Genomic DNA, 10,402 nt, shown 5'->3' on the forward strand with positions numbered 1-10,402 from the left:
AAGTAAAACAAACAGTTAATAAGGGCCACTGTACATTTTGTACAAACACCCGTTATATGGAGCCATTTGTTCTGTCCATAAGACAGACCCGAATGCATTTCACTTCCTTTTGTTTGCCTGGTGAATTATTCCTTTCTGTTATCCTTTCCATTGTTCCTGCCACTCTGGGTTATTAACTAGACCTTTCTGGTTTTTACCACTAAAAGTAATAGAAAGAAAGCAGTGCAGCAATGTAAGCTGCATACTAAAAAATTCTGCTCACTGAAGCCGCAGGAGGGACCTATTTGACAGCAGGGTAAGCGAGGCTCCTGGGCTCACCAGTGTGTGCATTGGGTGGATGTTGAACTGTAAACTGGCAGACAGAGATTCTTTTTCTGCTTAGCTGTGAATGGGGATGTTGGAGAATTCCCTTAAAAATTAAAATTGGAATGGAAATTGCCATAGTTCACGTGTTGCCGAGGTCAGGGACAGAAACCATGCCAGCAAAAATGAGTGGTATCGGTGCCTTTCTTTCTTCTTTCTTTCTTTTCTTTCTTTCTTTCTTTCTTTCTTTCTTTCTTCTTTCTTTTCTTTCTTTTTTCTTTCTTTCTTTCTTCTTCTCTTCTTTCTTTCTTTCTTTCGGCTGTGAACATTACATAAGTAATTACCTTTAGAAATTGCACATCATTTGATAAACCATACAGAACTTTCTTTCAAAGGCTGGCGGACCAGAATTTGGGGGTTAGCTGAAGCAGAAAAGTTAATGGAGGAGAGACACCAACATCTGGAAAAGTTCATTTGATGGTACATACCGTGGTACCTTCTAGTAAATTGTGTGATCCAACAACAAGGTCAGATTCTTCCCGCCTCCCCTCAAAAAAAATCTATACGGTTGAATATTATTCCCATGTATTATTGGCTGATGGTTTGGAAGCTATGGAAGCCAAGACTAAAACAGTCCATGAGGCTTACAAAGCGCTGTTAATTTTTATTGTGAACGTGTAAAATTATCGGCAGCTTTGTTCCCATTATAATGCTGGAGTTTATGGACAGACACCCAGCTTATGTTCTGTTTTGGTTAGCATACAGTGGAACCCCGGGTACGCACACTTCGGGTTGCGGACGTTCGAGTTAGAACGCCCGCAACCCGGAAGCATTTCCAGAGCGTGCACGACCCCCAGATGCGCAGAATGCTTCTGTGCGCTTCACGCATGCGCAGAAGCACTCAAATCGCGCTACTTCCGGGTTTGCTTTTTTTCTTGTGCGTTCAGGATACACATGCCCACGTTATGCACGGCAACCCAGAATGGATCGCGTGCGTAACCCGGGTTCCACTGTACTATGTTGTTTTTATATTTTGTTTGTATATTTTACAAAATTTTAATACATTTATGGGGGAAATGATTACATTATTTTCTGCATTGTTCCACTGAAATGTGTCATGTTAATGACATATTATGTTTGCTGCAGTCACAGCAGATGGCAAGTCGAATAATGTAGGTAGGTTTCATTGGAAGCTGGACTGCAGCAGCTGCAAAATTTCCAGGGTGATACCGGCCATTGTCTCTCTTCGTTCTCTTAAACTAACCAACCTCACAGGGCTGTTGTGAGAATAAAGAGAGAGGATCTTGAATGCCGCCCTGAACTTATTGGAGGACAGGCGTCATGAAAATGACAACTATAACAGGACCGGTGAAGTGCTGCTAATCAGCATTCCAGCTAATCTATTCTATTCCCTCCCTCTCATTTCTTCTGTCATTCACTCAGCATTCCACATCCATTGAGCATCCTTAGTCCCACTGGCTGTTTGCGGGTTACTCCCTCCATTTAAGACTGTTTCCCTTCTCTTTTAGGGAGGGGCAGACGCCAGCCCATAGGCATGTGTACTGAGAGTGCCCGGTATACTCAAGCAAACCCAGTGTTTAAAAAACTGGGGATCAATGGAAGCAGGCAGAAAGAAATGCAGGCAGAAGAAAAAGGCTGGAATGGATTGGCAGCTTCTGCCTGCGTCTATCTCTGGAAATAGCCCAAGCAGAAGCTGCCGATCCACTCCAGACTTTTTCTTCTGCCTCCATCTGCAGCAGTCTCTGTCTCATGGCTCTGTCTCCATCTGAGTTCTGCTCACCACCTTTGGTGCAGCAAGATCTGTGAAGGTGAGGAGGGGCTGCTTCTGTGGCACACAAGCGAGGAGGAGGAGGAGGAACTATCCTGCCCTTGGTCCTCCAGATCTGCCCTGCCTCTGGTCAGCTTGGATTGGGTCTATTTCTCTGCAGGAAAAATCTTCTTTTTGGTTGTTTCGGTTAGCTTTTTGTCATCCCGCACCCTTCTTCCTTCACGGAAACAAACAAATACATTTTAAATGATCCTTGGCTGCACCCCCTAATGAAATGCGCTGCACATTCCTATGCATGAACCTAGAATTCTCCCTGATATGTTTCTTTCTTACATGCAGGGACTTTCCTTGTAAGGAGAGGCACCTACAAGCTGAAATCTCCAGCCTAGATACAGGTTCAGCACTTTTGCCCTTGTTATTGTATTTGAAACCACACACACACACACACACACACAATCTTTACCTTGGGGGCAATGGGACCCACATCCAACAAATAGCCCCCTGCGACAGCAGCAGCCTGGCGACTTTCAATTCCTGCACAGCGCTACAGGAGAGAAATGTGATTTGGTTTCTCAGGAAGAGATGAAATGGATCACCCATTAGTACCAGAGTACATTTGAACCCACTAAGCTACAATTTATACTGATGAGCATCAGTCTCACCGGACTGCATGATCCAGCACTAGGGTCGCAGAGGCGAACTTCGCAGTGGAGATAAACAAGGTTATGATTCCCGACAAACTTGAACACTTGGAGGGAAAACCGTCCTTGAGCCGAGACTCCATTTTCTGGGACTGTTATACTGGCATCCCGTCTGTTTGGGCAGCTGTAAAACCAGCAAGAACTTTATGTAAGGCGAGCCCCGCCAGTCCATCTAGAACAGGGGTGGGGAACCTTAGGTGGGAGGTGGCATGTAGCTGATCAGACATCCCCTTCTGCCCCTCAGAACTCTCCCTAGCCACACCCCCTCTTCACTTGCCACACCTCCTACCAGCCCTGCTTCACACCCTCCTTGAGTGTTTTGCCTGGCTGGACTTGTGTCCCTGAACTCCAATAACGACTCTTGATAATTCCCAGATGCAGGATATAGAGGGATGAGGACGTGCATGTGTGTAAACACTAGCTCAATGCACAAAGGTAAAATTTGTATCTGTTGCTCCACCCACTTTTGCCTCTGTCCCAACCAGGGGCCCCCAAAAGGCTGCCCGGAAGGGAATGTGTCCAGCATCTGTCTCCAGAATGACTTGCCAGATGTTTCCAATAGCCCCATAACACAGAGACAGCAGAAATTCTGTTAGACGCAGAGGGGGAAATTAGACACAGTGGGCATATCCCATTGCCTCTTTCCCCAGTATCTTCCTAGTCTTGCTTCTTAAAATTAATTTATGCGTGTTGCTTTTCTTCCATTGAATTTACAAGAGCATTCTGGAGCTTCCCAGACAGGCACTAACCAGCCACATATTTTCAGCTAGCTTGTAGCCTTCCCTTGTACCCCTGATCCCAATCCGGATGCTGCTTCCACTCTAGACTTGATTTCACACACCCCAGAACCTGATCCTGAAACCACGAGTGGAAAAGGACAGTGCCTTGGTCAAATCCACACACACACACCACACACACACACACACACACACACACTTACGGTACCTGTTTTGAATGATGAAATATTTCAGAGGGTCAGCGGCGTCTTCCGTGGGCGTTGCAAAGCAATTGTCCATCAGCAAGACGAAGCGGCTCACGTCCCCACTGGCGACCATGACACCAACATAGAGCCAGGTCTGAGTTGGCAACACGGCCATTGCTCCCTCATAGGGCGAGGTGTAGTTTTCGTCTCTGTAGAGAGCCATCTTAATTATAAACTGACCTGCTCCTTCAATGCTGATGTTGGTTGAACTGAAAGGTGGAAAAAATGAAGTCAGTGTGTATTCAGATGTGGGGATTATGAGCATAAGAAGATGCTGTTGGCCTATCTAGTCCAGCATCCTGTTCTCACAGTGGCCAGCCAGATGGCTGAGGGAAACCCACAGACAGGGTTGCAGCACCAGAGCATTGCTGTGCTTCCAGTAGCTAGTGTTCAGAAGCATTGCTACCTCCCAATGTGGAGAACCAGGAGAGGTATGAAGAGGATGGAGCAGAGACAGACAAGGCAAATAAGTCTTGGGTTGCTGGGGAAGGACTCTGGGGAGGAGGAGATTGAAAGAGCTGTGGAAAAGCAGCAACCTTCAGTCCTCACAACTGCCTCATTGGGGCAAGACCTACTGGGACGTGTTGCTGTGCTCACTAGGCCTGAACTGCTCTGTTTCTTTGAATAAACAGTTAGCTTCATGGACACCTTGTGAGTATTCAGTGGTCTAAACCACTGAGCCTCTTGGGCTTGCCAATCAGAAGGTTGGCAGTTCGAATCCACACAACGGGGTGACCTCCCATTGCTCAGACCCAGCTCCTGCCAACCTAGCAGTTCAAAAGCACACCAGTGCAAGTAGATAAATAGGTACTGCTGTGGCGGGAAAGTAAACAGTGTTTCCATGCCCTCTGGTTTCTGTTATGGTGTTCCATTGTGCCAGAAGCGGTTTAGTCATGCTGGCCACATGACCCAGGAAGCTGTCTGTGGACAAACGCCGGCTCCCTCGGCCTGAAAACAAGATGAGCACCGCAACCCAATAGTTCCCTTTGACTGGGTTTAACTATCCAGCGGTCCTTTACCTTTTTACCTTTTTTTTACCTTTCCCGCCTTGACAGTGATGCCCTTGCAAAACTTAGCAGGGAGGAGGATGGGAACAAAACTACAATTAGTTCGCTCTGCCTCAGGCTCTGCCTGCTCTCTGGGCTCTCTGCATTCTGCTCTGCCAGTCTTGATGGGCATCAGCCACCACTGAACTGGCTTACAGCACAAAGGTAAAATTTACATTCATTGCTCTATCCAAGTTTGCCACTGGCCCTTGCCTGCCACTGGCATGTGGCCCCTGGAAGGCTGCCCAGAAGTGAATGTGGACCTTGAGCTGAAGGAGGTTTCACACTCTCTGCTTTACAGGATCCGCTCCCTCACGTTACTCCCCAGTGGTTGGAACCCTAAATAGAAATGAAAGTATCATTAGGCAAGATGAACAGCTTTCCTCTTAATAAGTAATGCTGTACCTGACAATGGGCTGGATGGCCGTTCTAAGGCTGGTTTCCATATCCAACGGGTAGGAGCACTGGAAATTAATTTTGATTTCGTTCTCTCTAATGACAGTCCCATCAGCCAGATAGAGTGTGTTGCTATATGTGGCATGGGTTTCATTTTTCTGTAAGGGGGAATAAAAGGAATTATAGCAGCCCGTCTCCTGACTTCAGCACAGTTACATGTGTCCCTGGCTAATTATTCCCAAGTGCACATTTCTAATGTGAAAGAGAAAAGGAAGCTGCTTTCGAGGAAATGGAAACATCTCTCCCAGCCCCCTTACTCACCAGTTTCATAGATGCTACTTCTTTGTCTCCAGTGGCTGGCTTGACACCGTTGCTTTTAAAAGTATCTCCTTCCCGACCACAAGGGTCTTGTGTCTTGGCTCCCTCCCCAAAACACACATTTCCTTGTAAGTAATAAGGAGTTCTTTATTTGAGCAAGTAACAGTACAGTGGAACCTTGGTTCTCAAACTTAATCCATTCCGGAAGTCCATTCGACTTCCGAAACGTTCGAAAACCAATTGGTGCAGGCGCCCTGGAAACAATAGCCGACAACCACATTGGACATTTGGCTTCCGAAAGACATTTGAAAACCGGAACACTTACTTCTGGGTTTGGGGAAGCAACCAAGATGTCCCAACAAGTTGCTATGCATGCCAATCTTCTAAAGACAAGACATGCCATGATTCCTTGCAAGACTTGCTTGCCTTGTTGGGATTGCTTATGGGTAGGTTTTTCTGCTCCCATCTGCTAAGGTGCCTGGTTCTAGGAGACAAGGTGGCACCCTCCTGCTTGAGCTCCTGTTCAGTCACTGCTGACTCCTCTTTTGCCTCCCCTTGTGCTCAGAGCCCTCCCCAACTTCCACTGAGGCTCCACAAGCAGGTCAAGGGTAGGGGGAGAACAGTGTCCCTGCTCCTGCTTAGTAAGTGGCAGAAGTCAAGGTGTAAAGGTGACAGCTCGCTTCCTCTGACCCATTTCCCCGCCATTCAGTCTGGCCCATTTCTTCTTCCTTCTGCAACAGAGCCTGCCAACCTACCGCTGATCCCAGCAGGGCTGTGGGGCTCATGACCTATAGCCAGTCAGGGATCCTGTTGCCGAAATGGTGATGCCATGCTATTGTTACCCCTAAAAAAAGCTCAACATTTTACCTCCTCCCTGAAAAAACTCAACAACTTTGACCCGAACCCCCACAAAATGGGCCTTCCTCCTTCTTAAAAAAAGCTCAACAACTTTGACCTGAACCCCCCCCAAAAAAGGGGGTAGATCACTGCCAGTTTTTAACTCTGTGAGTAGATTGCAGTCTCTTGGGAGTTGTCCACCCCTGCACTACACGATTATGTGACAAAGCCATTGCAGAGTGAGGTCAATGCTCCAACTTGCCCTCACTCTAAATTGACCTCATGGTGAGACAATGTAGCCAATCACCTCCTGCCTCAAGTATTTGCAGATATGAGAACCATCTCCAGGAAAGGATCCAGAAAATCCTTCTTGGTGAGGCTTCTCCACTGAATAGAGAACCTACCTTCAATAGTGTTCCACACTGGCCAGCTTGGGTGGGTGTCACCACAGAGACCACTGTTCTATTCCCCTGCTCTACAAAACCAGCACATCGGTTGTCTCTCAGATGCATGGTTAAATTCTGGAAGCTATTGAGGAGGCACTTCGCCATGGAGACCTTGATTTCATTTGCACCACACTCCAGTTGTGGCTCCACGTTAGAAGCATCTTAAGAACAAGAATAAACAGTAGTTATAGTGGCAGCAGCTGTTAATTCTTACTAAGTACATTCTTTTACTCCTAGATTATTTCCCCCGTTTCAAAAGCTCAAAGCAGTTCATATATTGAACCAACAATCTGTTGTAATTATTATTTTACATTCCTAGCTGCAGGAGTGTCTCTGTGTGGAATAAGTAGCATAGCAAATGCAGAGGGGTTTTTTGGGTTGTTGTTTTTTTACTACAGTAAACTGTAAGTGTTGTAATTCTGCGGGGCTCAGAGTTCATTCTGGCTAGCTGATAAACCTCTTGCAGTGTCTCCTTTGAAAACAGTGGTGCTTTGATTGACATCAAGTAATCGTGGGAGTTTGGTGAAGCAGAGTTGCATAAAGAAATAGTCTGATAAGACTGACTGTCGAAAGACTCAAGCAACAGACAGTTTATTACTCCTGGCAAACAAAGCCATTCTGAGCACAAGCCATCCTGGGGGTCATGAGGTTAACAAAATGAAGGGAGGTCTAATACTAACTGGAGATTGAGGAGGAAGGAAGAAAAGCCTAAGAAAATAAGCAATCTACAGGTAGTTATTTAAGAAGGACTCTGTGAGGGAAGAAAAGATTGCCTATCACCCCCCTACTTGTTCAAGTACCTTTGTTGCTTTGCAATTGCAAGTTGCTTTTACTCTCAACAATATTATGAAATTTCTGCCTCTGGCGATTAATCTGCGATGGCTTGTTTGCACGTGCCATTTGAATGTTCAATTAAAACAGGGGTGGGAAACCTGCAGCCTCCCAGATGCTGTCGGATTGGACTTCAACTCCCATCACCCCCCAGGCAGCATAGTCAGGGAAGATGGGAACTGTAGTCTAACAACATTTGGATAGTAATACGTTTCCCACCCCTGGTTTAAAAGATGGAAAATTTGGATTTGGGGCAGCCACTGTGATGTCCTTCAGATGTTTGGATTACCTCCCCCATCGTCCCTAGCTATTGGGAATGCTGGCTAGGGATGGTGGACATTGTAACCCACAACATCTAGATGGCATCCGAGATGCTTGCCTGGTGCCTCCTTTGCATACCTTTATTTGTAACCAGGCCTTTGGCTGATTGAACATGCTGTGGCCTTTTAAATGTGTGGGGGGAGGGAGTTATTGATTTGTTTTTGCTTTATTATGCATTTTTTGTTCTCGTTTTGTATCTTTATGTTGTGAACCACCCTGCGATCTTCGGATGAAGAGCGGTATGCAATTCTAAGGATAATAGATAACGTTCGATACCCCTGATGTGTGTAAATGAGCCCTTGCATGCCAGTGGGCGATTTGCATGCATGTCCCAGCTGTCCTAGGGTAGCACCAATCATTCCTCCTTTCTAGATCCAATGCTCTTTTGTCCTGGTCCTTCCCAGCCATGACACCCCCCAATGCACCTACCAGAACTGCAGGAGCAGCCCCATTTTCCATTGGTCAGCTTGCACTCTTCTTCTGCATTGCATCCGTGGCACGGGCTCCCTACGTACGCAGGATCTGGAAGATTGCATCGATGAAGCACAAAGTGGATCGTGATTCACGGGCAATGTAAATGCAATAAGTAAAAGAAACTAAAAAAAAAAAAAAATAGATCGCTCTGTTCCCAGTGCAAAACTTTTCCCCAAAACAATTCCAAGCAACATACCTGTGCAATAAGTCAAGGTACAAGCTGGTGTCCCTTGAAACTGGTAGACGTAATAACCACCTACGCAAGCTTTAATCTGTACAGGGATAGACCAGTGACAGCAGTTACCACTCCAGTCGGCGCAGGCGGTACGGGTTACTATTTCGTCATTACGGGTGGGGTGCAATCCATTTAGCCACATGGGTGCATCAGTGTTACACCTATTGATTGGCACGCAAGATTCTGGCATGCGCTCTCCTCCACTGCCTACAAATCGATACCACCCTATTTTGTGACTGTCACAGTTATTTCCATCCCCGTAGGAGGTGCTTCGCCAGGGTTGATCCAGAACCGTGTGACTCGAACACGGATCGGAGCAGGAACGGGATCCGTTGACTCGCACACATTCTTCCGCAAAGCCAGCAGGTTTGCAATGGAAGCCATCTCCATCGTAACCCTCGGGACAGGAGCAGGAATAGTTGCCGTGGGCGTTAATACAGGTTGCTAAGGAATGGCAATGATTCAGACCACTGGAACACTCGTCCACGTCGGAGCAAGTGGCCCCATCCCCAGTGAACCCATCTTGACAGATGCATTGGCGGAGGTCTCCATTCTCCTCGCAGGTGGCATTTGGGTGGCAGTCTGAACAACGTACTGCAGCTAGTGAAATAGAATAAAAACAGGGAAATGGCTTTAGTTTAGCGGTAGAGCACATGCTTCCCGCGCAGAAGGTCCCAGGTTCAATCACAGCAGCAAAAAGTATCTCGTTAAAACAGGACATTTGTCTCCTTACCGTTCGCCAGCCTCGTCGTCTGTGCGAAGGTGGAACATCTGAGACTGACTAAGAACAAGAGCAGATTAAATGGATGCTTCATACTTAGCCGTAAAAGGGAAAGCGACGATACCCAAGAACACAGGGTGACAGATAGCCAGGCTGAAAGGAAGACAAAAAGATATATATTATTCCCTTTAAATTGTACTTTCTCATTTTCAGAACCTATTAATAAAAGGAAATCTGGCATTACTAATAATGCTGGTTCATGTAATCCCCAAAAATCAATACGAAAGAGACCCTTGTTCTGAACCTCTAGGCCTGCGAACAACTTACTTTAATAAATAAAGAATTCATGGACTCAGCTTTAAAGCACTCAGGAGTCACTGTATTTCAGTTGAGCTCCAACTTGAAAACTAAAACTTTAGTTTTAAAGAACGAAAATTTAACCAACCACTCCCAAACTCTTACAAGCAGTTTGCAGCATTGCAACACATGGTCAATACAGTAACCACCTTTGCTGATGTGTCTATGACGTCCGCACATGGTTGTGTCTCTGCACATTCCTTAGAAATAAATTTTGGAACATGTTGAGTTTCCTTTTGTTATCTTTTGTCAATTTTGTATTGAAATTCCACATAATGAAGTTAAGATTTTGACCTTGGCTTTGAACTCAAACTTTGAAATTTGGTGAAACTGGGTTGCCCTGCTGGGCAGCCTTATACCTGCTTACCAGGGAGCCAGCCCCTTCAGACTCAATGGGACTTATTTCTATGAAGACAGCACAGTATAAGACCACACTGTTAATCTCAGCAGAAGCTTCTTTTGCAATTATAATTGTTCATTTCTTTCAACATTTGTAAAAAATAATAAAACATGCTAGGATCACATTTCCAAGGTACATTTTCATTTTCTAGATAGAATCAAAGCTCTTTGCAACATTCGAAGTAAGCGATAAAGCATGCTAGTAATTCATTAGGCGTGTTAGGAAGTTCCTTGATTGTTTAAAGT

The 10,402-nt window shown here is 45.8% G+C and overlaps 1 protein-coding gene across 1 annotated transcript; it reads right to left on the bottom strand.

The window, feature by feature from the left end:
* Positions 1 to 2,071: 2,071 nt before the first annotated feature.
* On the bottom strand, positions 2,072 to 9,494 carry UMOD (uromodulin). Its single transcript, XM_033167725.1, has 10 exons — positions 9,413 to 9,494; positions 8,641 to 9,279; positions 8,396 to 8,492; positions 8,025 to 8,035; positions 6,777 to 6,979; positions 5,227 to 5,375; positions 3,739 to 3,984; positions 2,755 to 2,917; positions 2,556 to 2,636; positions 2,072 to 2,149 (listed from the first exon to the last, which is right to left on the bottom strand). Exons 1-10 carry the CDS (start codon positions 9,492 to 9,494, stop codon positions 2,072 to 2,074), a joined length of 1,749 nt encoding a protein of 582 aa, XP_033023616.1.
* Between the last annotated feature and the right edge of the window lie 908 nt (positions 9,495 to 10,402).

This window comes from Lacerta agilis, chromosome 13, assembly GCF_009819535.1.
Source record: "Lacerta agilis isolate rLacAgi1 chromosome 13, rLacAgi1.pri, whole genome shotgun sequence".
NCBI lineage: Eukaryota > Metazoa > Chordata > Lepidosauria > Squamata > Lacertidae > Lacerta > Lacerta agilis.

Bases quoted from the DNA above. Each gene is read 5' to 3' on its own strand.
- UMOD (XM_033167725.1), bottom strand. From the start codon at position 9,494: ATGAAGCATCCATTTAATCTGCTCTTGTTCTTAGTCAGTCTCAGATGT. The intron at 5,376-6,776 runs GTAGGTTCTCTA...TCCCCCTTACAG, and splicing joins AGTGTGGAACACTATTGAAG to AAAAATGAAACCCATGCCAC. The intron at 3,985-5,226 runs GTACAGCATTAC...TCCACCTTTCAG, and splicing joins GCCATCCAGCCCATTGTCAG to TTCAACCAACATCAGCATTG.